Source organism: Notechis scutatus, unplaced genomic scaffold (assembly GCF_049901735.1).
Source record: "Notechis scutatus isolate UNSWTSFEM ecotype Mainland unplaced genomic scaffold, rNotScu1.2 NSCUSCF19, whole genome shotgun sequence".
In the NCBI taxonomy this organism is placed as follows: Eukaryota; Metazoa; Chordata; class Lepidosauria; order Squamata; family Elapidae; genus Notechis; species Notechis scutatus.
This window is the reverse complement of record NW_028263146.1, coordinates 686950-714408: the sequence shown is the minus strand read 5'-3', so window position 1 is coordinate 714408 and position 27459 is coordinate 686950. Positions and strand designations below refer to the sequence as shown.

General features: G+C 49.9%; 1 protein-coding gene across 1 annotated transcript in view; it reads right to left on the bottom strand.

Annotated features, from left to right (window-relative positions):
• The window catches only part of RFX2 (regulatory factor X2), a 61591-nt gene that overhangs the window by 20413 nt on the left and 13719 nt on the right, over nt 1-27459 (bottom strand). The window contains 9 exon segments of the mRNA XM_087948776.1: nt 49-230; nt 5790-5839; nt 5842-5863; nt 7505-7666; nt 7669-7771; nt 9175-9208; nt 9211-9253; nt 13106-13183; nt 14638-14735. Coding sequence (XP_087804902.1) covers nt 49-230; nt 5790-5839; nt 5842-5863; nt 7505-7666; nt 7669-7771; nt 9175-9208; nt 9211-9253; nt 13106-13183; nt 14638-14727 — 764 coding nt within the window. The 5' untranslated portion in view covers nt 14728-14735.

Below are 27459 nucleotides of genomic sequence, written 5' to 3'. Positions count from 1 at the left end.
AGCCGTGGCCAGTGGTCCTAGACGCCCCCACCCCCCACCCTTGCAGACCTGGTGCCCAGCCGGCGCGTCCTCAGGCCCATGAAGACGGAGCGGATCAGCTTCCCGAAGGAGGCGGCGTTGACCGGGTCCAGCTTGTGCTCCTGGCAGTGGCGCAGGTAATGGTTGTAGAGGGAGCTGCGGGGCAGGCTGACCCCTTCCGCCGTTTCGTAGTTGTCCAGCAGCCACTGTAGCTGCTTGGAGGAAGGGGAGATGAGGCAAGGGTGAGAGGAGAGAAGGAGAGGAGGGGAGAAGAAGAGAGGAGAGGAGAGAAAGAGAGGAAAAGAAAGAAGGGAAGGGAAGGGAAGAAAAGAAAAGGTAAGAGAACAGAAGAGAAGAGAAAAGAGAAAGACGGAAGGGAACAGAAGAGAAGGGAAGGAAAGAGAAAAGAAAAAACAAGAAAAGAGAGAAGGGAAGTGAAGAGAGGAAAAGGGAGGGGAACAGAAGAGAAGGGAAGGGAAGGAAGGGAAGAGAAAGAGAAAAGAAAAAAGGAGAAAAGGGAGAAGGGAAGAAAAGGGAACAGAAGAGAAGGAAAGGAAAGAGAAGAGAGAAGAGAACGGAAGGGAAGGGAAAGAGAAAGAGGAGAAAAGAGAGAAGGGGAGGGAAGAGAAGAAAAGGGACCAGAAGAGAAGGGAAGGAAAGAGAAAAGATAGAAAAAACAAGAAAAGAGAGAAGGGAAGAGAGGAAAAGGGAAGGGAACAGAAGAGAAGGGAAGGGAAAGGAAAGAAAGAGAAAAAGAAGAGAAAGTGAACAAAAGGGAAGAGAAGAGAAAGAGAAGAGAAAGAAAAGGGAAGGGAAGAAAGAAAAGGGAACAGAAGAGAAGAGAAGAGAAGGGAAGGAAAGAGAAGAGAAAGAAAAGGGAAGAGAAGAAGGGAAGAGAAAGAGAAGAAGAGAAAAAAGAGAAAGAGAAGAGAAAAAAAAGGGAAGGGAAGAAAAGAGAAGGGAACAGAAAAGAAGAGAAAGAGAAGAGAAGAGAAAGAGAAGAGAAAAAAAGAGAAGAACAAGAGGAGAGAAAAAAAGAGAAACGAAGAGAAGAGAGAAGAAGAGAAAGAGTAAAGGAAAGAGAAAGAGAAGAGAGGAGAGGGGAAGAGAAGACAAAGATCAGAGGCCATCCCATCCCAAAGAGGACCTGACCAAGTGGGGACACAACATCTGGGAGATGGGAAAGGCGGCTCAGCCTCCTTGGGGAGTGTGGGGGGGGTCACCTTCTGGGGCCCCCCGTACCTCTTTTCACCCTTTCCCCCCCCCGCTCCAAGAAGCAGGGCCCCACCTGGGAGGGGCCCCCACAGCAAGGCAATGGCCGGGAGCCCTGGGGCCCTGCGCAGCGGGCAGAATGCAGTACAGGTAGTCCTCCACTTACAATGCTTCATTCAGCGACCGTTCAAAGTTACAACGGCGATGAAACAGGTGACTTATAGGGCCCCGTGATCAAAACTCAGATGCTTGGCAAGGGACCCACACTTATGACGGTTGCAGCGTCCCTGGGAGGGGGTGTCACGTGATCCCCTTTGGTGACCTTCTGACAAGCCAAGTCAAGGGGAAAAGCCGGGTTCGCTTAACGACTGGGTGGCTAACTTATCAACGGCGGTGATCCACTTAACAACCGAGGCAAGGAAGGTCATCAAAATGGGGCTTAATGAGTGTCTCACTTAGCAACATAAATGTTGGGCTCAATCCGTGGCCGTAAGTCGAGAACTACCCGCATTGCAGGCAAACTCTTACGTTCCCACAGCCAGCGGTTCGATCCTGACCGGCTGAAGATCAACTCGTCCTTCTGTCTTTCTGAGGTCAATAAAACGAGGACCCGGATTGTTGGGGGGGGGGGGAAATGGAGGAGTGGTCCCTCCAACCTTTCCCCCTTGGAGGCCTGTTAGAATCTGACTCCGAGGGAGAGGAGGAACAGCCGACAGGGAATGGAGGTGTGGCTCCGGAGGTTGTGGAGGAGGCTGGGGAAGGGCAGAGGTCGGCTGGGCAGTCAGAGGAAGACCCAGGCCCATCCCCTCTTCATACTAGGGCACACAGGGAGGAGCGGATAAGGGAGCAACATGAATGGCGTGGTCTACGGGGGAGGAAGAGGCCTTGATCCCCTTCATGGGCTGCAGCTGTGAGCCCTGTTTAAAAGGACAAAGTGCGCATGGCAAAGTTGCTGGAAGAAAAGCGTGAAAATATTTCCAGTCTGTCAGTTCTTATCTGAGTTCTGGCGTCCTTCCCAGTGTGTGTGCATTTCGGTATCTGTGGACGTCTTCAAGCCCTTACCTTCCTTGTCTCCTTAATTGCTTCCGTGTGGTTTGCGTTGTTTTTTTCTATTTATAATTTATATGTATTTTGAGTTTGAACGGCATTTCTTCCTTTTCACAACTGTTTGTGGGGGAGTTTTTTTCTCTCCAGTCAATGATAATTGGACCTTTAAAGCCAAGTTGAAGGAATTAAAGGGACTTCACCGGTTTTTGTGACTTTGTCGCTTTTGTAACCCACCCTGGGTCATCACACCTGGCCTGCCGCAGGGAGGGGAAACGTGTGGGTGGCAGGCGTCCACGCACCCGCCTTCCGCTCACACGAGGGTTTCGCGCAGGAGCGCAAGGTGCCCACCACTTGCACGAGGGTGGTAACCACGCCATGACCCATCGCTTTTGCATCCTGGGTTGAAACAGGATACGGCCCAGTAGTGGGCTGTGATCCGTGGCGGGGTGGGGTGGGGGGGCTGTGGGCCACGGAGTACCTGATGCCCCCTTGCCCAACGCATCCCACCAACCCATCCGAGCCCAGGCCCTCAGAGGCGAAGGGAAGGGGAAGCCAAGCGCCAGGCAGGAAAAGAGGCCGGGGTCCCCGGGGGAGCGAAAGAGAAAGGGGGGGCGCGTGTTAGAAGCCAAGAGGGCTGGGGCAGCGGGATCAAACTCGACATCAGCTTTGGAAGCCACGTTCCACGCTGCCACATAGCCTGAGAAAGTGGGTTGTTATATGTTTATTGGATCACTCTGTGTGTGTGTGTGTGTGTGTAATAGCAGGGTTATTGTAAATTACAGGGTTAGGCTGTGTTAATTGTTATAGAGTCAGTGTGGGGAGGTGGTTGCTCTCCACTCTGACTTTGAACAGATCATTGTTACTGTCAATACTGAATGTCACCTGGATATTCTACGTTAAAACTTTTTCATCGGGTTTCACCGACTTGTGAAAGCCAGCGAGTAACGTGATTTGTGGTAAATGTATCCCGTGCGTAGCAGGCTGTGACAGGGTGTGTGTGTGTGTGTGTGCGTGTGATTTCAATTGAGTATCTCTAAGTAGACAAAATAAAATTATTTTCTTAGTTCAAGGTCATGGAGTGTGGCACAGGAGGGAAATAAGGATCTTACTCTGGGATGGATCAGGATTGGTCCGTGTGATGTGATGATGGGAGAAAAGGGGAGGGGTTTGTCGTTTGGGACCTTGTGGGAAGTCCAGGAAACTTCCACAGAGGTGCCAGGTGCGATTTCTAACCAAGGCACTTTTGAGATGAGGCTTGTCTTGGAGTTCCTGATCGGAACGGAGGCTCCCTGGAACACTGACGTTCAATTTCATTGAGGGCCGCCTCTGCGTTGTGTTTGATCTTGGAGGTCATGGCCAGCTCAATGTCACTCCCCGAGGCTCCGTTTTCGACCACGACAGCTCCTGCCGCCCTCTCCCAGGGAAAATGGAGCAGGCGGCCTCGTCGGGCCTCCGTTTCGCTGGCAGAGGTCTGCAGGAGGTCCGTCGTGGCCCAAAACGGGAGCCTGGTTGACCACGCATGCTCGCCCCAAGCTCCGTTTTCGCTGGCAGAGGGCTGCAGGAGGCCGTCATGGCCCAAAACGGAGCCTGGTTGGACCACGCATGCTCGCCCCAAGCTCCGTTTTCACTGGTAGAAGGCTACGGGAGGCCGTCGTGGCCTGAAACGGAGCCTGGGCGAGCCTTGCGTGGCTTTCCTGAACTCCGTTTTCACTGGCAGAAGCACCGCGAGCTGGTCCTTTGCTGTTTCAAGGTGGTCCCCGTGGGCCCCCCGCCGGGTCCGATCCGGGGCCCCGGGCCTTGAGTTTGACCCCCTTGGCTTAGAGGCTTCTCTCCATCTTGGTGCCAAGGCCAAGAGAAGGTGGGGTAGGAGAGTAAGGGGCGAGGTGGGAGGGGAGAGGGAAGGCATTGGAGTGGAAGGGCAGGTTGGGATGCGGTTGGGAGCCCGAGACAGAGCTAACTCCTCAAGGTCGCCGGATGTGGAAGTCCAAGGCAGACGGAAGGTTCCCGAAACCAAGAAGGTTAGAGGGATTATGGGTTAAGGGGAGGTCCAAGGAGGAAGGTTTTCCTATGTTTGTCGGTGGAGATTCTCCATCATGCGGGTCATGGTAGTCCCAAAGGTGCTTCCCCCCCCCAAGGAGGCAACTGGACTTTCTGGCTTTTTTCTTCTGAAGACCTTTCGCTTCCCCTTGAAGAAGCTTCTTCAGCTCTGACTGGGGGGGAAAGGGAAGGATTGATACTCCTTGCAGAACAAGCGGGTCATTTGCACCCTTTTAGAGCAAGGCTCTTCGAACTTTTAAGACTTGTGGACTTCAACTCCCAGAATTCCTGAGCTAACATGGCTGGTGGAAGAATTCTGGGAGCTGAAGTCCACAAGTCTTAATGCTCTCAGGTTTGAAGTCCCCTGTTTTAGAGAGACGTTGAGGCCGCCTGGAGGTTTATCTCAGGTGTCCTCGGGGCCACCGGAGTGGTGCAAATAGGTGTGGAGCCTTCTTGGAACTGCTGAAAGGACTCTGTTGTAGACTGGAGATAGAGGATGTCGTACCCCTCCCTCCTCAGTTGAGGGAGGGCTGTTCAATTTGGACACTTCATGGCCTCTTGGTCCCCTCTTTCAAACCAGCGGTCCTCTCTGTCCAAAATGTGGACTTGGTTGTCTTCCAAAGGGCGGCCTGTGTCTTTTAAAATGCAGACGGACTGCTGAATCGAGTCCTGAAGGGTTTGTCCTCCCAGGTTGTGCCGTGCGCTTGTGAAGTGGCTGTTTTGTTTCCCCAATGCACAGATCTGCACAGGGCTCACCGCATTGTGCTGCACGTACCATGTTGCTCAGTTTGGCCTGGGGGTTTGATCCTTGGGGTGGACATAATCTGTCTCCAGACTACAACACAGTCCTTTCAGCAGTTCCAAGAATTATCCACCCCCACCTGCACCACTCAGATGACCCTGAGGATGCAGACAAACCTTGGAGCATCCTCAGCAACTCTCTAAAAGTATGCAAATGACCAAGCTGTTTGCACCCACCCCGACCCTGGATGTCAGGGGACCAAGACAGGAGAAGGAGGGAAGGAAGGAAGGAAGGAAGGAAGGAAGGAAGGAAGGAAGGAAGGAAGGAAGGAAGGAAGGAAGGAAGGAAGGAAGGAAGGAAGGAAGGAAGGAAGGAAGGAAGAAGGAAAGGAGGGAGGGTGGGGAGGGAAGGAAAGAAGAGGAAGGGAAGGAAAATTGGAGGGAGGGAGGGAAAAAGGAAGAGAAAAAGAAGGAAAGGAACGAAGGGAAATTGGAGGCAGGCAGGCAGGAATAATAATAGCACTTAGACGTATATGCAGCTTCACAGTGAAGGAAGGAAGGAAGGAAGGAAGGAAGGAAGGAAGGAAGGAAGGAAGGAAGGAAGGAAGGAAGGAAGGAAGGAAGGAAGGAAGGAAGGAAGGAAGGAAGGAAGGAAGGAAGGAGGAAGGAAAGGAGGAAGGAAGGGAAGGAAGGAAAGGAAAGGAGGGAGGGTGGGGAGGACAATCAAAACTTACATGGCTGTTCAGCAGGGTGCTTTTGTGCGACGTAATGCCTTCGTTTTTTGGAGGTTCTCAATGGCCATTTCGAGCTACCCGAAGGAAGCCGGCCGGAAAGAGAAAGAGGGTGGGGGGAAAGGGAAGAAAAAGGCAAATCAGGCAACGGGGCATGGGCTGAGCTCCCGCCGGCACCATGATCTCCGGGTCTTCCCCTCCCCAAACAGGCCAAAGCGAAACTTTGGAAGGCAGGAGAGGGTTAGTGCGGCAGAGACGCGAAGGGGGAACTGCGTAGGACGGCATGCGGAAGAAGCCACACGGCACAGCAGTGAACGCAAAGGGCGGGGCGGGGGCGGAATACGGGGCAGAGAAAGGATGGCATCTGCTCGCCACGTCTTGCACAGAGGGCCGTGCTTCTAGTCCTCAGTGACTTCCAAACGGGTGACATTCCCCACGAGTCCTAGGGAATTTCGCTCGCTATCTACACGTCTGCTGTTTTGTCGGCGGCGCGACAGACGGGGGCTCTCCCCACACGGCGCTGTGCGTCGCCCCTCTGGTTTAGCCGAGGGGTCTGGGATGCCTCTCTTGAGCTCGGTGGTGTTCTTGCCGACGTTTCATAATGACCAAACGCACTGATGATGTTACCTAGTTGGGTCATGAAACGCCTGCAAAAGAACTACCAAGTTGAGAGAGCAGCAAGACCCCAATCCTCCCTGGAGCTGGGATGGGCAACTATGGCTGCTAACTTGCACGTAGCCGACTCTTGAGATACGTAATTCACTGTCACCCTTGACCCTGCTTCCCCCTCCCCATCCCTCTGGGTGTACCATCCAATGAAACAACTCCATAGCCAAGAGTCATCAATCATGCTCTCCAATTAGATTTTTTTTTGTCGCAGAAGCTTCGGTTATCTAATCGGTCTTTGAAGAAAATATGAATGGAATGTACTTTCGATTCCACACTGCCGCCTGCTCTTTGAAACTACCCCCCCACATCTTTCTGTTGACAACTATAAAACATGTATACAAAATGTTTCATGAGTTGACATCAAACTTCCAAAACTTAAAAAAAAGGACTTATTGGGAGTTAACATGCCGGGACTGCCTGGGTGTAGCCGACTCTGAGACACATCCTTCCTTGTCACCCTTGACCCTGGTTTTCCCTCCACCCCTCTGGGTGGATCATAATTCATATTCCCCAATGGGACACCTCCATAGCCCAGAGTCTGATGACTCTCCATCACTATTGTACTTTCCAGTTAGAATTTTGCACGGCAGAAACTTTAGTCGCCTAGATCAGGGGTCTCCAACCTTAGCAACTTTAAGCCTGGAGGACTTCAACTCCTAGAATGCCCCAGCCAGCAAAGCTGAAACTATCTAGAAAACTAGAAACTATCTTTGAAAACATTTATGGAATGCACTTTCGGTTTGCAAGCTGCCGCACTGCTCTCCCCTCCCTTTCAGTTGGCAACTTTAAAAAGACCCGAGAAATAGGTTATATGAGTTGACCGTCTGTGGATTTCAACTCCCAGCAATTCTGGGAATTGAAGTCCACGGGTCGTTGCTAATCCCCGCTTCGGGAGGGAGAGCTAAACGGTAAACTAGTTTGAGAAAAGGGTGTTCCCCCCTCACCCCCAGTTGTAGAATGTGCAATTGGGATGGTGCGCCCACTCCACAGCTCCCCGCCCATGTCCAGTTGGGACCCAGCCCCCTTGGCCCCCTTTCATGGGGACTTACCGTGGCCGGAGAGGAGCGGGAGGTGTGCGACAACGTGTGCCGGGCATTCTCCAACCCGCCATGGATGAGATAGGTGCCGGAGCTGGTGACGATCTGGCTGGTGCCCGTGCTGTCCAGGGCGAGGCCCACCATGCCATGGGAGGATGGCGGTGGGGAGGAGGAAGCCCCGGGCTAACCTGAGCGCTGCCTCCTTGCGGCTCGAAGTAGGCCGTGGCGCTGCCTGGTGCGTAAATCTGGGCCTCCGTGTTGTAGGTGTAGGTGGCGCGCCTGTCGAGAAGGAGAGGGAGGAGAGAGAGAGACTCCCTTTAGCCTGCGGAACTGACGGACACTTGGATTAAGGCTGCCGAATTTTCTCAAGAGCTGGAGGGGGGCACCCCTTCCCCAGGCGGGAATGGTCTGGGCCCCCCTCCTGTTCCTTAGGAAGGACCTCAGGTCAACTCATCAAACGTTCCTTTGCCTGTTTTAATAGTTGCCATAAAAAAAAGGGGGGGGGAGAAGGAAGGAACTCTGGGTGAGCAGGAAGCGAAAGTTACATTCCAACTCTTCTCTTTATCAGGTTGTAACTAAACTACCAGAGCTTTTGCCCGCAAATATATGAATATATATATTCAAGGGGCCGGTCGTTAAGTGGGACAAACGGCCATAAGTCACTTTTACCCATCGTGTGGTAACTTCGAACGGTCACTAAACAAACTGTTGTAAGTTGACGACTACCATACCTATAGCTCAACCTGGGGGAACTTGAAAGGTAGGTAGACTCTGCTGGCTGGGGGAATTCTGGGAGTTGAAGTCCACCTGTCTTCCATTCCCCCGAGGGAGAGAGAGACCCTGTCCCAGACCCTCCCTCCCCCTTCTTCTCACGTCTCCCCCTTCCTTCTTTCCCACCCCCTTTGCCCCCTTGGAAGCAGTGAAGGGCCTTCGAAGCCTTCTTCCCAGTAGACCAGGCCGGGCCGGGGTGATGCCTCTCCTCCCCTTCCCCTGAGGGCCAGAGAGGGGAGAGGGCCCCCCTTCCCCCACCCCCCAGGCCTCCTCTTCCAGGGTTCCCCAACCTCTGCTTGAAGGCTGGCTCTCTGCCCCCACATTCTAAGCTTGGGAGGCAAAATTGGTCACAAAGAGAGACAGGGAGGGAGAGGGAAAGAGGCAGAGGGAGGAGGGAGGAAGAGGAGAGAATGAGAGAGAGAGGGGAAGAGGGAGGGAGAGGGAGAGAGAGAAACAGGGAGAGAGGAAGTGGGAGAGAAAATGAGAGAGAGAGAGGGAGGGAGAGAGAGAGAATAAGAGGAAGGGAGAGGAAGAAAGAGAGGGGGAGAGAGAGGGGGAGAGAGAGGGAGAGAAAAAGAGAAAGAGAGAAAGAGGGAGAGAGAATGAGAGAGGGGGAAGAGAGAGAGAGAGAGAGAGAGAATAAGAGGAAGGGAGAGGAAGAAAGAGAGGGGGGAGAGAGAGAATGGGGGAGAGAGAGGGAGAGAAAAAGAGAAAGAGAGAATGAGAGGGGGAAGAGGGAGAGAGAGAGAGAGGGGAGACAGAATAAGAAAGGGAGAGGAAGAAAGAAAGAGAGAGACAGGGAGAATGAGAGGGGGAAAGAGGGAGAGAGAAAGGGAGAGACAGAATGAGAGAGAAAGAAAGAAAGAGGGAAAGAGAATTAGAGGAAGAGAGAGAGGAGCGGGGGCACCTACAGAGTCCCGTTGGCGTAGACGGCCTCTCCTCCTCGATATACTGGACTTCGGCTGGGTAGACGTGCTGCACCGTTTGCACCTGGAGGGAAGGGGAGATTTAAATTGGGGTGGAGGGGGGGAGATAAAGGGCCATGCAGAGGCTCCAGCCTTGCTCTGGGAAAGAGGCTGAGTTCTTATCCAGTGCATACACACACACACACACACACACACACACACACACACACACGCGCACACACACGCACACCTGTGGAGGGGTCAGCCGTCCGCCTGCCCCCAGCTGGACTCTCTCAGTGAACAGGCCAGCCCGCCCCTGCACCATGGGAGAAGGGAGGGAGCCATGGGCAACTGGCCGGATCCACCCCATGCAACCCCCAGGCCAAAGGAAAACCTTGGGATCCCTCTGGACATCGTCCCACCCTGGAGCCTCCTTCTCTTCTCTCTTCTCCTCCCTTCCCTTCCTTTTCCCTTCTTCCCTTCCCTTCTATTCTATCGCTTCTTCTCTTCTCCTTCTTTCCCCTCCCTTCCCTTTTCTTTTCCTTTAGTTTCTTTTTCTTCCTTCCTTCCTTTTCTTTCTTTCCTTACTCCCTCTTTCCTTCCTTACTTCCTTCCCTCCCTCCCTTCCTTCCCTCCTGTTGGCAACCTTCCAAGTGGCCAAGTTGAGCGGGCAAAGCCGGATGGCCTTAAACGGACCCGGGTGACCAATTTGAGAACTGTGGGGGATTTCGCTTAAGGGACGCAGCGAGGAGAGCCGTTGAAGCGGGGCCAAACTGCCCTTGAGCACAAACGTCTCACTTAACGACGTCCATTTTGGTTGTACTGAAAGTGTGTGTGTGTGTGTGGGGGGGTGTTTTAATTAAATCCTGTAAAAACTCGCCAGTCCAAAGCTCCTCTTTCAAGACCAAATTTCTCTTGTTGGCTTTTCAACATAAAACAGACATAAATCTTTGCTTGTTCGAAGGGGATTGGTGGCTTTGTGTGTGTGTGTGTGTGTGCACATTTGTGTATAGAAAACAAAAACAGTGCAGTCTTTTCTGGCCACAAGGTGGCATTAGAAACCAGGCCATATCCAGGTAGTCAGATAACAGATCATCAGAGTTGGAAGGGACCTTGTAGGTCATCTAGTCCAACCCCTGCCCAGCGGGAGTCCCTACACCATTTCTGACCAATGGCAGTCCAATCTCTTCTTGAAGGTCTCAAGGGATGGCGCTCCTCAACTTCCGACCACAATGGACCCCAAGTAATATCCATTGCTAAGCGAGGCAATTGTTAAGTAAGCCTTTGCCCCGCTTTTACGACCATTCTTGACACGCAGGGGGGTGTTAAACCAATCCCTGAAATTCTTCAGTTAGTAAACACACCCCCCGGTTGTTAAGTGAAACCCGGCTCCCCCCCCCCGACTTGGCTGGTCAGAAGGTCGCAAAAGGGGATCCGGTGGCATCGTCGTAAATAGGAGTCGGCCGGCAAGCGGCTGATCGCGGGGGATGCTGGGATGGCTGCAAGTGTGAAAAACTTGGTGGCGAGTCACTTCTTTTCAGGTTGCTTGTCATTTCGAACGGTCACTAAACGAACGCTCGTAAGTCGAGGAATACCTGTTATTAAGGCTTTAAAAAACCCACAAAACTAATGCAAACTAGGAAAAATATAAAAGGAGGGGAAAAAGGAGCCCGGGGAAAAAAAAAGGGAGGGAGGAGAATGGATTTTTTGAAACCAACCAGAGGAAGGCGTCTTAAAATTAATTGAATTCAAAATCTGATGGAAAACAGATTCACAGAGTTGGAAGGGACCTTGTAGGTCATCTAGTCCAACCCACCTCCCAAGCAGGAGACCCTACGCCATTTCTGGCAAAGGGCATATAATGACAAATGAAACAATAGAAATTGGAGTGACACACACATACACACGAAAAGAAAAGTCATCAAACTACACCGGTCGTGTGACTGAACTGTTTTACAACCGCTGAGACCTTAACGTGCGGGCTCTGTTACCGTCGTAACTCGAGGACTAGCATCTAAACCGGGTCTAATTTAGACAGAAACCGTTAGGGTTAGGATTTGGGCGGGAGAGCATCCGGAAACCGATTTCGGAATGTTACAAATGGACGAAAGTTTAGATCAGGGTGTCAACCTTGGTAGCGTTAAGCCTGGAGGACTTCACTCCCAGAATTCCCCAGCCAGCTTTGCTGGCTGGGGAATTCTGGGAGTTGAAGTCCTCCAGGCTTAACGTTACTAAGGTTGGACACCCCTGGCCTAGATGGAGGGGAAATAAGATTTTTTTAATCCAATTCATTATAAGCAGGGGTGGGATTCCAAAATGGGAGTGGCCGTGGTGGGCGTGGCCTACCGGAACTTCCGGGAGGGGCCGTTTTTCACCTTCCCCAGAGTCCGGAGGCTTCCCTCGGGCCTCTGAGAAGGCGAAACGGCCTCCCCAGGCTCTGGAGGCCCTTCCGAAGCCGGAAACAGGCCCGTTTCCGGACTTCCGTAACTTGCAGGATGGCTGTTTTTCGCCCCCAGAGCCTCTGGTGGACCCTGCCCTTACCTTACCCTGCCCTTACCCTTACCCTTTCGCTTGCTTTGTTTAAAAATCCATTTTTAACACCTCCCTCCTCTCAGCTCCTTTTCTTCTTCTTTTATAATTTTTCTTACTTTGCGTGAGTTTTTTTTAACCTTAGTGTCATGTGACAACTATAAAACGTGTGGCTCGAGGCTCATGATTTAATTGGAGTAACTGCCGGAATCTGATCCCTGTCGGAATCTGATTCGGAGGGGGAGGCCGAGCAGCTGACAGGGAGCGGGAGTGGCTCCGGTGGCTGTGGAGGAAACTGGGGAAGGGCAAAGTCTGGCTGGGCAGAGTAGAGAAGAGGTAGAACAAAGGAGAGGGAATTCAGAGGAAGACCCAGGCCCACCCACCCCACTCTTCATCCTAAGGCACACAGGGAGGAATGGAGAAGGGAGCAACGGGACTTGCGTGGCTTACGGGGGAGGAAAGGGCCCTGATTCCCTTCATTAGCTGTAGCTGGGAACACAGTGTTTAAAAAGGGAAGCTGCGCACAGCAAGTCGTTGGGAGCAAATCGTGAATTATCTGGTATTGTCGTTGCTTATCTGGGTTCTTGGCGTCTTCCCAACTTTGTGAGTTTTGCCATGCTTTCCAGTCTGAAATTCTTGCTCCTGCCCTGCCAAACTAATTACTTCAGTTTGGCTTGTTTGGACTTTAAGTTGCAGTTTGTGTTGACCCTGTTTTGGACTGAATTCTCTGCAGCCAAAGGCTGTTCCTGGGAGAGTTTTTTCTCCAGCCAGAAGGTAACCTGGACATTGGGGGCAAAGTTGGAGATAATAAAGGGATTTTTATGGATCATCTGACTGTGTTGCCTTTGTGCCACGCCCCTTTGGGTCATCACACTTAGCACATTTAAACCTTTAACACAGGTAGGCCTCGAACTTATGAACTATTTGTTGAGCGACTTTTCAAAATGACAGCGCCCTGGGAGAGGAAAAGAAGTGACTTATCCCCGAGTTTCACACTTCATGACCGTGGCCAGGGGATCGACATTCCAGACGCTTGGCAACCAACTCGCCTTTTATGACGGTTGCAGTGCCCCAGGGTGATGTGGTCCCCTTTTGCGACCTTCTGACAAGCGGAGTCGAGGAGGGGAAGGGAAGGGTCGCTTAACGGCCGCACGATGCAGTTAATGTTGCAGGGGGTAGCGGGGGGTTTCAATTGTGGTCGTAAGTCAAGGACTCGCCTGTATCCCAGTTGGTTGTTTCTGCTGTTCTCCCTCTGAATTTGGAGGAGAAACCTTTGCAGGCTGCAAATTCTCCCCTCTTCTTCTTCCCTGTTAGCTGAGCCCTTGTTCCGGGGGAAGGGGTGGGTGGGTGTGGGTGGGTAGCAGGGTGATTGCCCCCCCTCCCTTTGTGTCCCTCCCCAAGAGTTTACCTGTTGGGCTCTGGGCAGAGTCAGCTCCGACATTGGCACGCCTTTGGGGGCGGAACTCGTGGCTTGGACCAAAACTCTCTGGGGAGAAAGAAAAAGGAAAGGGTGGGTAGGTAGGGGTCAGTTGTGGGGGGCAGAGGTGGGATTCAGCAGGTTCTGACCGGTTCTGGAGAACCGGTAGCGGAAACTTGGAGAACCAGCCAATCCCACCTCTGACTGGCCCCGCCAACCCCATCTCTTCCCTGCCTCCCATCGAGTAACCCAGCTGATCGGCTGGGTCTTCTTTGGTTACCCTGCAGAGGAGAACGGAGCTGGAAAGCAGGTTAAGTGGGGTGGGGAGGGAAGGGGGATTTTGTAGTATATCCTTCCCCTGCCACGCCCACCAAGCCACGCCCACAGGCCCAGGAGTAAAAAAAAAAAAATGAATCCCACCATTGGGGTGGGGGCTGACACAGTAAGACCATACCTAGAGTACCGCATCCACTTTTGGTCACCACACTATAAAAATATCAAAAGATGTTGAGACTCTAGAAAGAGGGCAGAGAAGAGACTAAGGCATAGGATGGACAGTTGCAGGAACTGGGCCTGGCTGGTCTAGGGAAGAGAAGGACCAGGGGAGACAGGAGAGCAGCCTTCCCAATATTGGAGGGGCTGCCACAGAGAGGAGGAGGAAGGGGTCAAGCTATTTCCTAAAGCACCTGTAGGCCAGACAAGGAACAATGGATGGAAACTGATCCAGGAGAGATTCAAACTAAGAAATAAGGAGAAACTTTCTGACTGGGAGAACAATCCACCCATGGAACGGAAGTTGCCTTTGGAAGTTGTGGGAGTTTCACCCCTGGAGGCTTCCAAGAAGAGACTGGACTGCCATTGGTCAGAAACGGTGTAGGATCTCCTGCTTGGGTGGTGGGTTGGACTAGATGACCCACAAGGTCCCTCCCAACTCAGTTAATTTGTTAAATGGTGTAGGTTCTCCTACTTGGGTGGGGGGGGTTTGGACTAGATGACCTCCAAGGTCCCTTCCAATTGTGTTAAATCTGTTAAATGGTGTAGGTTCTCCTGCTTGGGTGGGGTGGGGTTGGACTACATGACCTTCAAGGTCCCTCCCAACTCTGCTAATCTGTTAAATGGTGTAGGTTCTCCTGCTTGGGTGGGTGGGTGGGGTTGGACTACATGACCTTCAAGGTCCCTCCCAACTCTGCTAACCTGTATCTAAACACCTTTTTTTTTTGCTCTTCTGGGAACTCTTCCTAAAATCTCAGCATCTTCCTTACATTGTGGCGACCCAAACCGGCTGCAGTGTTGACCCTTGGCCAGCGCAGCTCTGCTCCTGCGTCCAGCTGGCCTCTGTGGACGGTCTTGTCCGATTCAAGGATTCGGACCTTCGTTTGCCCTGCGTTGTGGAGGAAGTTCGGAACCCCAGGAGTCCCGGCTGCTCCCTGGAGAGAACCAGAGGAGACGGGCCCCGGGGGGAAAGGGCCAAGGTGGGACTCCATGGGGGAGCCAGGTGGGTCTCCTCCGGCCAGGGGCCTTACCTGCTGGGAAGCCGGGCCGGGCTGGGCGGAGGCCGAGGTGCGCAGGGCCACGGGGGTGGCCGAATTGGAGCCCTCCTCGGAAGTCTGCATGCTTGGCTCTGGGAGAGGAGGGGGGAAAAATGGGGAGGGGTCGTTTCAGCCTCTTTTTGGGCCGAGAAGCCAGGATGACAAGTTTGAAAGCGGAAGGTCTGGGAGGAACTCATCAACTCAACAATTTGAATCAATCCTTCCTTCAATAGTTCTCTCTCTCTCTCTCTCTCTCTCTCTCTCTCTTTTTCTCTCTCTCACTCACTTCCTCTTTCTCCCTTTCTTCCTCCTTTTCTCTCTTCCCCTCACTCTCCTTCTTTCCTCTCTCCCCCTCCTTTCCCTTACTCTCTCTCCCTCACTGTTTCTCCCTCCCTCCCTCTCTTCATCTCGCTCCCTCTTTTTCTCTCTCCCTTTTTCTCTTCCTCTTTCTCTCTCCCTCTCTTCTTTCTCTTCATCTTGTTCCCTCTTTCCGCTCTCTCACTCACTTCCTCTTCCTCTCTTCCTTTTTCTCTCTTCCTCTTGCTCCCTCTTCCTCTCTCTCTCTCCCTTTCTATTTCTCTCCCTCTCTTCTTTCTCTTTCTTAGTCTGTCTCCCTTACTGTTTCTCTCTCCATCCCTCTCTTCTTCTTTCTCTTCATCTCACTCCCTCTTTCTTCTCTCTCACTTCCTCTTTCTCCCTTTCTCTTCTTCCCTCTTTTCTCTTTCTCACTCCCTCTTTTTCTCTCTCTCCTTCCTTTATCTCTCTTCCTCTTCCTCTTTTCCTGTCTGTCCCTTTCTTTCCTTCCATTTCTCTCTCTCTCCTCCTTTATCTGTCTCTCCCTTTCTTTCTTTTGCTCTCTCTCTTTCTTTTTCTCTCTCTTCCTCTTCCTCTTCCTCCCTTTCGTTTTTTCCTCTCTCCCTCTTTCCTCTCTCAACTATGTCAGAATTAAAACCTTTAAAATTGTTCTTTTAAATTAATTTTTTAAATTTTATTTTAATACAAAAATCCATCTTCAGTTAAACAGGGTGTCTCCTGGGTACAAATATCTTGTGCAATAACAATTACAATTTACAGCCATATTCATTAAATTAGTATTAATTCTCTACTCTTAGCTTAATACTGGTATGCATTGTAAATCTAATACTGTTACAGCCCTCTTCTTAATTCATTTCATTTTTGTTAGCATATTTTCTATAGTCCACTAATCTTTTCTTTCTAACTGTCATATTTATTCTCAAGCCATCAATAAAATAATTCCCATATCATATAATATTCGGTTTGTTCTTTCTCTATGATTGCAAGCGTTAGCCTATTCATTTCTGCACATTCTAATATTTTCCTGATCACATTCTCTTCAGCAGGAATCTCTTCATTTTTTCAGTTTTGCACAAATACAATTCTAGCTGCAGTTAATACCTGGATAATCAAATAGACATTCTCTTTGCTATAAGTTTTGGATAAAATCCCCAACAGAAATATTTCGGGTTTAAATCAATGTGCTGTTGTATCATTTTTTCCAACCACGTATGTATTTTTGTCCAATACTTTTTGGCTTCTACACATGTCTATCACCCAGGGGTCTGGTAGCATTTTCAACATTTCCTTTAAAATTGTAAAGTCGCACAACCAAGCAGAGCATTCCTTGGCCCAGGTGAAGTATTAACCCATAATTCTTTTCAAGAAAGAAGCCATCAATTTCATGACATCCCCAAGAATACGGCGAGAACTATTTTTGTCCAAATGAAAAGAGGATAATAATCATCATAATAAAACAGGGAGATTCTCTTGGCAACCTTTTGATCTTCACAGGAACCAGGAACTACAAGAGAAGGATGAGGGAGGCTTTTCAAAACTGAAATAGGAATTTGAAAAAGAGGCTTATTTTTATCCAAGCCGAACCTTCCCTCTCCAGTTGCAAAGCCCGGGGCAACTTCTACAGGCTTCGTGCCTGGAGAATAGCCACATCCATCGGATTTCTGGATTCTATGCCAGATTAACAATCAATAACAATCAGAATAGAGCTGGAAAGGACCTTGGAGGTCTTCTAGTCCAACCCAAACTAATCCCACTCTATAAAGCTTGAGTAACACCACACCTAGAGTAGTGCATCCAGTTTTGGTCACCACACTATAAAAAAAGATGTTGAGACTCTAGAAAAAGTGCAGAGAAGAGCAACCAGGATGATGAGGGGACTAGAAGCTAAAAGATACGATGAACGGTTGCAGGAACTGGGCCTGGCTAGTCTAGGGAAGAGAAGGACCAGGGGAGACAGGAGAGCATCTTCCAATATTGGAGGGGCTGCCACAGAGAGGAGGAAGGGGTCAAGCTATTTTCCAAAGCCCCCAAAGGCCAGACAAGGAATAATGGATGGAAACTGAACAAGGAGAGAGATTCAACCTGGAAATAAGGAGAAACTTTCTGACAGGGAGAACAATCCACCCATGGAACAGAAGTTGCCTTCGGAAATTGTGGGAGCTTCATCCCTGGAAGCTTCCAAGAAGAGACTGGACTGCCACCTGTCAGAAATGGTGTAAGGGTCTCCTGCTTGGGCAGGGAGGGGGGGTTGGACTAGATGACCCACAAGGTCCCTTCCAATTCTGTGTTAAACCCCTGCTCAAGCAAGAAGGCCCTATATAATTCGAGACAAGTGGCTGTCCAGTCTCTTTGCAACAAAAATAAACCACCCACGGTTGGAGCACCCACAACTTCTGCAGGCAAGTTGTTCTACTGAATAATTGTCAGGAAATTTCTGGTTAGTTCTAAGTTGCTTCTCTCCTGGTCTGCAGATCCTAAGTTGGTACCCAGGATGAAATTCAGCCTTCAGGAACTCGGCCTTAACTACCCCAGAGCAGAATATATAACCCTCAATACTAGTTGTTGGAAATTTGTCCCTTGAGTAAGTACTGAGCCCCCCAAAAGAGGTAGTTAGAATAACAATTGGAAGGGATCTTGGAGGTCTTCTAGTCCAACCCTTTCGCACAAGCAGGAGACCCCAGCTGACCCCCCCCTTCTTTGGGGCGGCCCCTCGTTTTGTGGTGAGGAGTCAGAGATAGGTGGCATCCGAATTTGAGGGAGGAGAAACGCCAGGCCGGCGGCCGAACTGCCCCGTGGGAATTCAGGAGCTGGCTAAGAGAAGGCCGTCTTGCAAACTGCCTGCATCATCACACCACACACAAACTCCGGCAAGTGAGCGCCAGTCGGACAGATGGCGTCGCTAGCAACCGTCTGTTTACTCCGTTTCCAGGCAGAGAGCGTGCAAGAGGAAAACCAGGCACTTCTTCGCAAAAGGGAGGAGAGAGAGAGAGAGGGAGGGAGGGGGAAAGGAAAGATGGAAGGAAAAGAAGAGAAAGGAAAGGAAAGAGAGGAAGAGGAAAGAGGGGAAGGAAGGGAAGGAAAGGGAAAGGAAAGAGGGGAAGGAAAGAAAAGAGGGGAAGGATAGGAAAGGAATGAAAGGGAAAGGAAAGGGGGAAAGAAAAGAGGGAAAGGAAAGGAATGAAAGGGAAAGGAAAGGAAAGAGGGGAAGGAAAGAGGGGAAGGAAAGGAAAGGAATGAAAGGGAAAGGAAAGGAAAGAGGGAAAGGAAAGTGGGGAAGAAAAGAAAGGAAAGGGAAAGGAAAGGAATGAAAGGGAAAGGAAAAGAAAGAGGAAAGGAAAAAGGGGAAGGAAAGGAATGAAAGGAAAGGAATGAAAGGGGAAGGAAAGGAATGAAAGGGAAAGGAAAGGAATAAAAGGGAAAGGAAAGGAAAGAGGGAAAGGAAAGGAAAAGGGGGAAGGAAAGGAATGAAAGGGAAAGGAAAGGAATAAAAGGGAAAGGAAAGGAAAGAGGGAAAGGAAAGGAAAAGGGGAAGGAAAGGAATGAAAGGGAAAGGAATTAAAGGGAAAGGAAAGGAAAGAGGGAAAGGAAAGGAATGAAAGGGAAAGGAAAGGGATGAAAGGGAAAGGAAAGGAATAAAAGGGAAAGGAAAGGAAAGAGGGAAAGGAAAGGAATGAAAGGGAAAGGAAAGGGATGAAAAGGAAATGAAAGGAAAGAGGGAAAGGAAAGGAATGAAAGGGAAAGGAAAGGGATGAAAGGGAAAGGAAAGGAATAAAAGGGAAAGGAAAGGAATGAAAGGGAAAGGAAAGGGATGAAAGGGAAAGGAAAGGAATGAAAGGGAAAGGAAAGGAAAGAGGGGAAGGAAAGGAATGAAAGGGAAAGGAAAGGGATGAAAGGGAAAGGAAAGGAATGAAAGGGAAAGGAAAGGAAAGAGGGGAAGGAAATGAATGAAAGGGAAAGGAAAGGAAAGAGGGGAAGGAAAGGAATGAAAGGGAAAGGAAAGGAAAGAGGGAAAGGAGAGGGCAAAGAAAGAGCTTTGTCAGCCCCTCGGGGGTTCAGGAGAAGCCCCCTTCCCTCTCCCCTCAGGATCTCTTGAGGCCTCTGAGCTCCCAAGGCCCCCTGCAAAGGGCAGCAACTTTGGCAGTGTTGCCCTTGGGTTTATTTTTAAAGGGGAGGAGAGCAAAACGGAGTGGGAATGAGAGAGCTGGGAGGGACCCTTGGAGGTCTTCTCCTCCAGCCCCCCCTGCTCAAGCAGGAGAACCTATCCTACTTCAGACCAATGTCTGTCCACTCTCTTCTTTTAACAGATTAGCAGAGTTGGAAGGGACCTTGGAGGTCATCTAGCCCAACCCCCCCAAGCAGGAGACCCTTACACCATTTCTGACCGATGGCCAGTCCAGTCTCTTCTTGGAAGCCTCCAGGGATGAAGCTCCCACAATTTCCGAAGGCAACTTGATTCATTGTCCTCACGGTTAGAAAAACTCCTCCTTATTTCTACGTTGAATCTCTCCTTGGTCAGTTTCCATCCATTATTCCTTGTCTGGCCTATAGGAGCTTTAGAAAATAGCTTGACCCCTTCCTCCTCCCTGTGGCAGCCCCTCCCTCAAATATTGGAAGACCTCTATCCTGTCTCCCCTGGTCCTCCTCTTCCCTAGACTAGCCAAGCCCAGTTCCTGCAACCATTCATCTTATGTTTTAACCTCCAGTCCCCTTATCATTGGGGGTGGGGGTGGGGGGTTGGACTAGATGACCTACAAGGTCCCTTCCAACTCTGATTATCCATCCTGGTTGCTCTTCTCAGCCCTCTTTCCAGAGTCTCCACGCCTTTTTTTATAGTGTGCTGACCAAAACTGGATGCAGGACTCTAGGTGTGGCCTTACTAAGGCTTTATAGCAGGGGTGTCCAACCTTGGCCACTTTAAGACTTGTGGACTTCAACTCCCAGAATTCCTCAGCCAGCTTTGCTGGCTGAGGAATTCTGGGAGTTGAAGTCCACAAGTCTTAAAGTAGCCAAGGTTGGACACCCCTGCTTTATAGAGTAGTATTAGTCCCTCCCTTGATTTGACTGGCTCCCTCTGTTTCAATCCCTTCCTGATTTTAACCTCACACCTGCAAGGTAGGCCAGGCTGGACCAGGCAGCCACCATCAGTCAACCAGCCTTAGGTGGGCTGGTTGAAGGCTTTGAACTCAACAATCTGGTCTAAAGAAAAGAAGAATTAGGGGTGGGACATGAGAGCAGTCTTCCAATATCTCAGGGGCTGCCCCAAAGTAGAAGAGCCAGTCAGATGATTCTCCAAGGCACCAGAAGGCAGGGCAAGAATCAACGGACGGATGCTAATCAAAGAGAGAAGCAACCTAGAACTTAGGAGGAACTTCCTGACAGGGAGGACAATTAAACCGGTGGAACTGCTTGCCACCAGATATTGTGGGCGCTTCATCCCTGGAGGTTTTTAAGAAGAGACTGGACAGCCATGTGTCTGGGATGGGGATAGGCTTTCTTGCTTGAGCAGGGGGTTGGACTAGAAGACCTCTGAGGTCCCTTCCAAGCTCCGGTATAGGCAGTCCTTGACTTACGGCCACAATGGAGCCCACATTTCTGTTGCTAACTGAGGCGTTTTGTCCAAGTGAGTTTTGCCCCATTGGATGACTTTGCTTGCCGCCGTTGTTAAGTGAATCATCACTCTGGTTCAATTAGTAACCTGGTGGTTAAAAGTGGACTTGGCTTGTCGGAAGGTCGCAAAAGGGGATTCCCGTGGACTCCGGAACGCTGCGACTGTCATAAATATGAGTCAGCTACCAAGTGCCTGGATTTTGAAACATGACCAGGGCGCAGGCAGAGGTGGGGTGGAGAGATATTGCAACTGTCTTATGATTTAGGATGAATGTATTTTTTACGATTGGCAACTTGTGGCTTTTATGCACACCGAAAGCTTCTGCGCGTGAGACAAATTCATTGTGTGTCCAATCACACGTGGCCAATAAGGAATTCTCTTCTCTTCTCTTCCCTTCCCTTCTCTTCCATATCCTATTCTGCAACCTATTCTATATTTTATAAACTGTATTTATTTTATTCTGCATTCTATTCTCTATTCTATTCTGCATTATATTGTATTCTATTTTCTATTATATTCTATTTATATTCTATTCTGCAATCTATTCTATTTATATTCTATTCTGCATTCTAATCTATGTTCTATTCTATTCTGCATTCTATTCTATATTCTATTCTATTCTATTCTATATTTATTCTGTATTCTATTCTATTTTATATATTTTATTCTGCATTCTATTCTGCATTCTATTCTATGTTCTATTCTATATTTTATATATTTTATTCTGCATTCTATTCTATGTTCTATTCTATTCTATATTCTATTCTATATTTTATATATTTTATTCTGCATTCTATTCTATTCTATATTCTATTCTATATTTTATATATTTTATTCTGCATTCTATTCTATTCTAAACTTATTCTGTATTCTATTCTATATTTTATATATTTTATTCTGCATTCTGTTCTGCATTCTATTCTACGTTCTATTCTATTCTATATTCTATTCTAAATTTTATATATTTTATTCTGCATTCTGTTCTATTCTCTATAAGCCTTCTGGTCCCGTCCCCCCCCATCATATCCAAAAAGATGGACTGCAAAGTGGGGAGGGCGGGGGAGGGGGGGGGGGCTTTTCAAAGGACATGATTGCAAAGCGCCCGGCGGCTTCTCCGCAGTCTCCATAGAGAGGCGATTTCAGACCCGCCGCCGCCGCCCGCCTCGGAAGGCTTGACCCAACAGCCCGACGCAGGTCGTGCGCTTCAGAGGGAGGGGAAACGGAACAGCTTTTGTTTGGTTTGGGAAGCTTTCTCTGCGTCGCCGGGGCAACCGTCGGCGGGAACCAATCGGGAGCCGAGCGCGTCGCCCGGGGCAACGGTTGTTACTCGGTCAACAATGCGGCGGTTCCCGGGATTAATTGCTCATCTGCAGGCTTCGCTCCGGCTGCTGTCCCCCCCCGCGCCCTCTCTTGCACCCGGTGCTTTCGCTGCGCAACGGGAGGATGGCGCTCCATCCATTGCACCAAGTTGCGCGGGGGAAGCGAAAGCAGAGCAGCTCAAACTCCCCCCCCTCCCGTCGCTGTCCCCTGTCCGGATTTTCCCGGAGCGGGAGGGATGATGACCCCCGTTGGGTCCGCCCGGCCTCTGCCTTGCACCCTCAGCCGAGCAAAGGCGACCCTGGTCCGGGATAATCTCCTTGGAAGGAGCAAGTTTTTCCCCTCCGGGAGGAAAGGGGCAGCGGCGCAGGCGATGTGCAATTTGTGCAAATGAGGATCAGGCGCAAACATCCGACTGACAGAGTCTTTCTTGGCCCAGTGGGATTGGGACACAGAAGGAATTTGTCTCTGGTGCAAATGCTCTCAGTGTCCATAAAAGACATTCGTCAAGAATCATCAGGTACAACATTTCAAGATAGCCCTAGGGGACCTCTGGCACACGGGCCAGAACCTATGGCACACGTGTGCCAGAGGTGGCATGCAGAGCTCCTCTCTCTCTGGGCACACCAGCTGTTGCCCCAGCTCAGCTCCTGCCGGCCAGCTGCTCTTTTGGGTCTCTGCTGCGAATGCACGGGGGAGGGGCATGCGTAGGGATGTGTGCCCATGCGCAGGGCACCTACACAGGGACATGCGCACATGCGTGGGGGCATGAGGCATGTTGCACGGGGGGACATGTGCACGTTGCACTTGGGGGATGATGCACACGCACGCACGCTTTGGGCACTTGGTGCCCAAAGGTTAGCCATCGCTGTCATAAGGTATATATAGTAGATAGAATATAGTCAAGAGGGGACAATAAGCAATCAAATCCTACTAGGACACAGTCCATATAAATCGTAAGGATACAAGCGACTAAGTTACAGTCCTACAGTCCCAAGTGGGAGGGGATGGGCGATAAGGAGGGATGAGATTAATAGTAATAGTAGTGCAGACTTTGTAAAGAGTTGGACAGCGTTGAGGGAAGTATTTGTTTAGCAGAGTGATGGCGTTGGGAAAAACACTGTCCTTGTGTCTAGTTGTTCTGGTGTGCAGGGCTCTGTAGCGTCGTTTTGAGGGTAGGAGTTGAAACAGTTTATGTCCGGGATGTGAGGGGTCTATGGATACTTTTCCAGCCCTCTTTCTGTAAAAACAATGTGTGGTTTCTCTCCAGAAGTTGTGGGTGCTCCAACCCTGGAGGCTTTCAAGGAAAGACTGGGCTGCCACCTGTCAGAAACGGGTGTAGTAGGGTCCTGCTTGGGTGGGTGGGGAGGTTGGACTAGATGACCTCCAAGGTCCCTTCCAAATCTGTTATTTGTTTCCTGGATCTGATCGGCCCCTTCGGGGCAAACCTTGAAGCTGGGGCTCTCCAACCTCTTTCCTCTACCAAAAGAAAAAAATAAGGAAGTCCAGTGGCCTCCGGAAAAAGACACCTTTGGGACAACTATGACCTGGAGCAGCGATCGCCAACCTTTCGGACCTCAGGGACCATCAAACTCATCATTTTAAATCCCGCGGACCAGAGACCCTGGGAAAATCCCCCCAAAAAAGTCTGCAGGAAAATCCCCCACCTGTTTTCCTACCGATCGATCGTTCTTTATTTGGGATGGCAGGATACCGTCTCCAGCTCTGTTCTCGGGGGAGGGGGGGAGGGGAGAATGAGAGAGAGGGAGAGACTTTTGGCTTCATGCAAGGAAAGCAGCAGAAGCTGCAGAAGTCTTTCTTTCTCTCCCCACAAACTCCGCCAGAAATGAGTCTTTGCAGGCGCAGCATCTTGGAGCAGGAGGCCTTGCAGGGTCCCAAAGACTCATTTCTGGCAGAGTTTGGGGGAGAGAAAGAAAGATTTTGGCTGGTTTCCTTGTGTGCAGCCAAAAGCAGAAGAAGAAAGAAGCGGAAAGAAGCAGCCCGGTGGCCAGGCGAGACGCGTGGGGGGGGGACAAGCCCCCCTCCACCCTTTCCCCCTCCCCTCACTACCCCGTGTTGTTCGCAATGCAAGCGACACAAGACTTGTGTTCCCGCAGGCCATGTGGGCGGGGCAGCCTTGTGTTCCCACACAGCCTGGATTCATTGCTTTGAGGGGCATTTCTCTGAGGACCACCCGAATTTTCTCGTGGACCACCAGTGGTCCCCGGCCCAGGGGTTGGCAACCACTGCTCCAGAAGTTGTAGGTGCTTCATCCCTGAAGGCTTTTAAGAAGAGATTGGGCGCTGGCTTGTCTGAAATGGGGTAGGGTCTCCTCCTTGAGTGGAGGATTGGACTAAAAGACCTCCAAGGACCCTTCCTGGTCTATTCTGATCGATCGATTGATTTTCCAAAGAAGGCAGGACAAGAAGCAACGGGTGGAAACTAACCAAGGAGAGAAGCAACCTGGGATTAAGGAGAAACTTTCTAACAGTGAAGACTATTAAGCAGGGGAACTGCTTGTCACCAGAAGTTGTGGGTAATCCAGCGCTGGAGGCTTTTAAGAAGAGACCGGACAGTCATTGGTTTGGAATGGTAGAGGGTCTCCGGCTTGAGCAGGGGGCTGGACTAGAAGACCTCCAAGGTCCCTTCCAACTCTGTCATCCCCTTGAAACCGCTGCACATGGTTCTCCACAATGATCCTCCCCTGCCCTCCCCCCAGGTGCAGGGGGTCTCCCACGTGTGTGCACGAGGGTGCCAAGTTTCCCTCTCCGGAAATAGCTTTCCAAGGGCTCCGCCGAAGGCGCCCCTTTCGTCCCATGGAGCGTCACGGCCTGACTAAGCAGGGACGGAGGGTGGCGCGTGGCCCCGGCACACCCCCCAAAACACACCAGCAACTGGGGGGAAGTAAGCAGCGGTTGCTGTTTATAGGGTGGAGATCTTGGAGACGGGACACACGCACAAACACACCCGCACACAACCCCCCCCCCTTCTCGATGGCAGCGATTCAAGGAGGAACTTCAGTCCTCCTGTTTGTAAACCTTCCGACCGTGCCCGGAGTGTGCAGCTGCCGTGTCTTGAGAAGCAAACCCCGAGCGGGAGGGGGAAACCCTCCAGGCAGCAACCACAAACACACACCCAGAGGCACACAGATGGCTCTGACAGCACCCCAGAGGCCAGATGGGGGTAGAGTTTCGATTCTTCGGTGGTGGAGTAGTAACACAATGAGATCTTGTTGAGGACTAGCTTTCTGGGTGATGCATTTCAACCCGAGGGGCCCGGCGGCTTCTGACTTAGGAAAAAAGCTGGGCTATTAGTGAGATAAACGACACAGGTCTTCCATTCAGAATCAGAATAGAGCTGAAAGGGACCTTGGAGGTCTTCTAGTCCAGCCCTGCAGGAGAGCCTACACCTTTTCACACAAGGGACTCCCTTAAAGAGAGTCTTTTCTTAAAAGCTCCAGTGATGAAGCACCCACAACTTCTGGCGGCAAGGAGTTCCACGGGTTCTTGGATCAGTTTCCATCCTTCACTTCTTGTCCTGAATTTGGAAAACTCTTTTATAAATGAATTTTATAACTTTTATGAAGGAACTCTTGATAAATGAGAAGGGTGAAGGGAAGTTTAATCACATAATACAGAATTAAAGGCTTAGAAGGGATCTCAGAGGCCTTCTAGTCCAACCCACCCATTCAAGCAGGAGACTTTATTTATATCCTTAGTTCCCTGCCAAGATGGCGTCAACTATGGCTGCCTCGGTGGAAATGCTCTCTAATGGTTTCTTTATTCCTTATTATTATCTGCAATTCACTACGGATTTCATACGAGACCATCTGCTAAGAATTAGGCCATGTTTCCTTAAGGAGCAGCTCTCTGATTCCTCACCCCCACCTGTCTTTGCAAATGTGGAGGAGATTCTAACTAATTCCCGGTGCTATGGATTACAACAAAGAAAGGAGGAAAGCGGCCACGCCAGAAAAGGAGACGAGATAAACGAGCGGGAATTTTAAACAGACTAAGGAATAGGGGGAAAAAAACTCCTCTTCCTTCAATCTTTCTGACTAATTCACGCTCACATGCTAACAAGATGGATGAAATTCATCTCTTAAATAGATGGAATTCTGATTTTTACAATTCAGCTGTTCTTTGTTTTATTGAAACCTGGCTTAATCCACAAATTCATGGGGATAACACCATATACATCCCAGGATTTCAGACATTTAGATCAGACAGAATTGAAGAGACATCAGGTAAAACAAAGGGTGGAGGATTATGTTTATATATCAACAACAGCTGGTCTCAGGATATAACTATAATATATAAGTTCTGTGATGAAAACTTTGAGTCTTTAAATATCAACTGCGAGCCATTTTATTCTCCACGTGAGTTCTCCTCATTTCTCCTAATAGCTGTGTATGTTCCTTCACAAGCCTGTGTAAACAAGGCATTACAAACTCTTGCTGATCAAATTATGGAGGCTGAAGCCAAACACCCAGGTTCCCTTCCCATCATTTAGGAGATTTCAGTCAAGCAAATTTAAGGAAAGAGCTCTCAAAATATTCCCAGCATGTCAATTGCCCCACCAGAGGCAAAAATACTTTAGACCACTGCTACACAACAGTAAAAGAGGCTTATAGGTCTTTACCACTAGCAGCTGTGGGACACGCTGACCACTGCATGATTCACCTTGCACCTGCCTACAGACAAAGACTTAAAACCATGAAACCAACAATTAAATCATTGAGGACTTGGTCGGATGAGGGAAAGCTGAAGCTCCAGGCCTGCCTTGATTGCACTGATTGGAGTGTTTTTGAAGATGCCTCTGCAGACATAGATGAGCTCACAGATACTGTCATCATATGTCAGCTTCTGCGAAGACTTATGTGTACCAACAAGGAACCTGCAAATATATATGTAGTAACAATAAACCTTGGTTCACAGCTAAACTTAAGCAGCTACATTGTTCCAAAGAGGAAGCCTACAGAAAAGGTGATAGAATGCTATACAACCAGGCCAGAAACATATTAACAAGAGAGATCAGAGCAGCAAAAAGAAGCTACTCTGAAAAGTTAAGGAATCAATTCCCAACAAATGAACCAGCAAACATGAAAACTCTTAAAAACACCACTGGCTTCAGCAAACCTCCTTCCCAGGCAGAAGGAAATCAACAACTAGCAGATGACCTGAATGTGTTTTACTGCAGGTTTGAAAAGAAACTACAGCTACCTATCTCCACAACCCACATCTCAAACACACCAACAACAGCCAAGCCTCCTACAACTGGCCCCAATCCATTGGGCTCACAACCTCTGGTGATCCCAGAAAAAGAAGTGCAAGATCTATTTCACAGACAGAAGCCAGGAAAAGCACCAGGCCAGACAAGATAACTCCTTCTTGCTTAAAAGTCTGTGCTGACCAATTGGCCCCCATCATCACCCGAATCTTCAATAGATCATAAGAAATATGAACTATGTTCTTTCTTGCCTCAAATGCTCTACCATCATCCCAGTGCCAAAGAAGCCCTCCATCAAGGGACTGAATGACTACAGACCAGTTGCTCTAACATCTGTAGTTATGAAA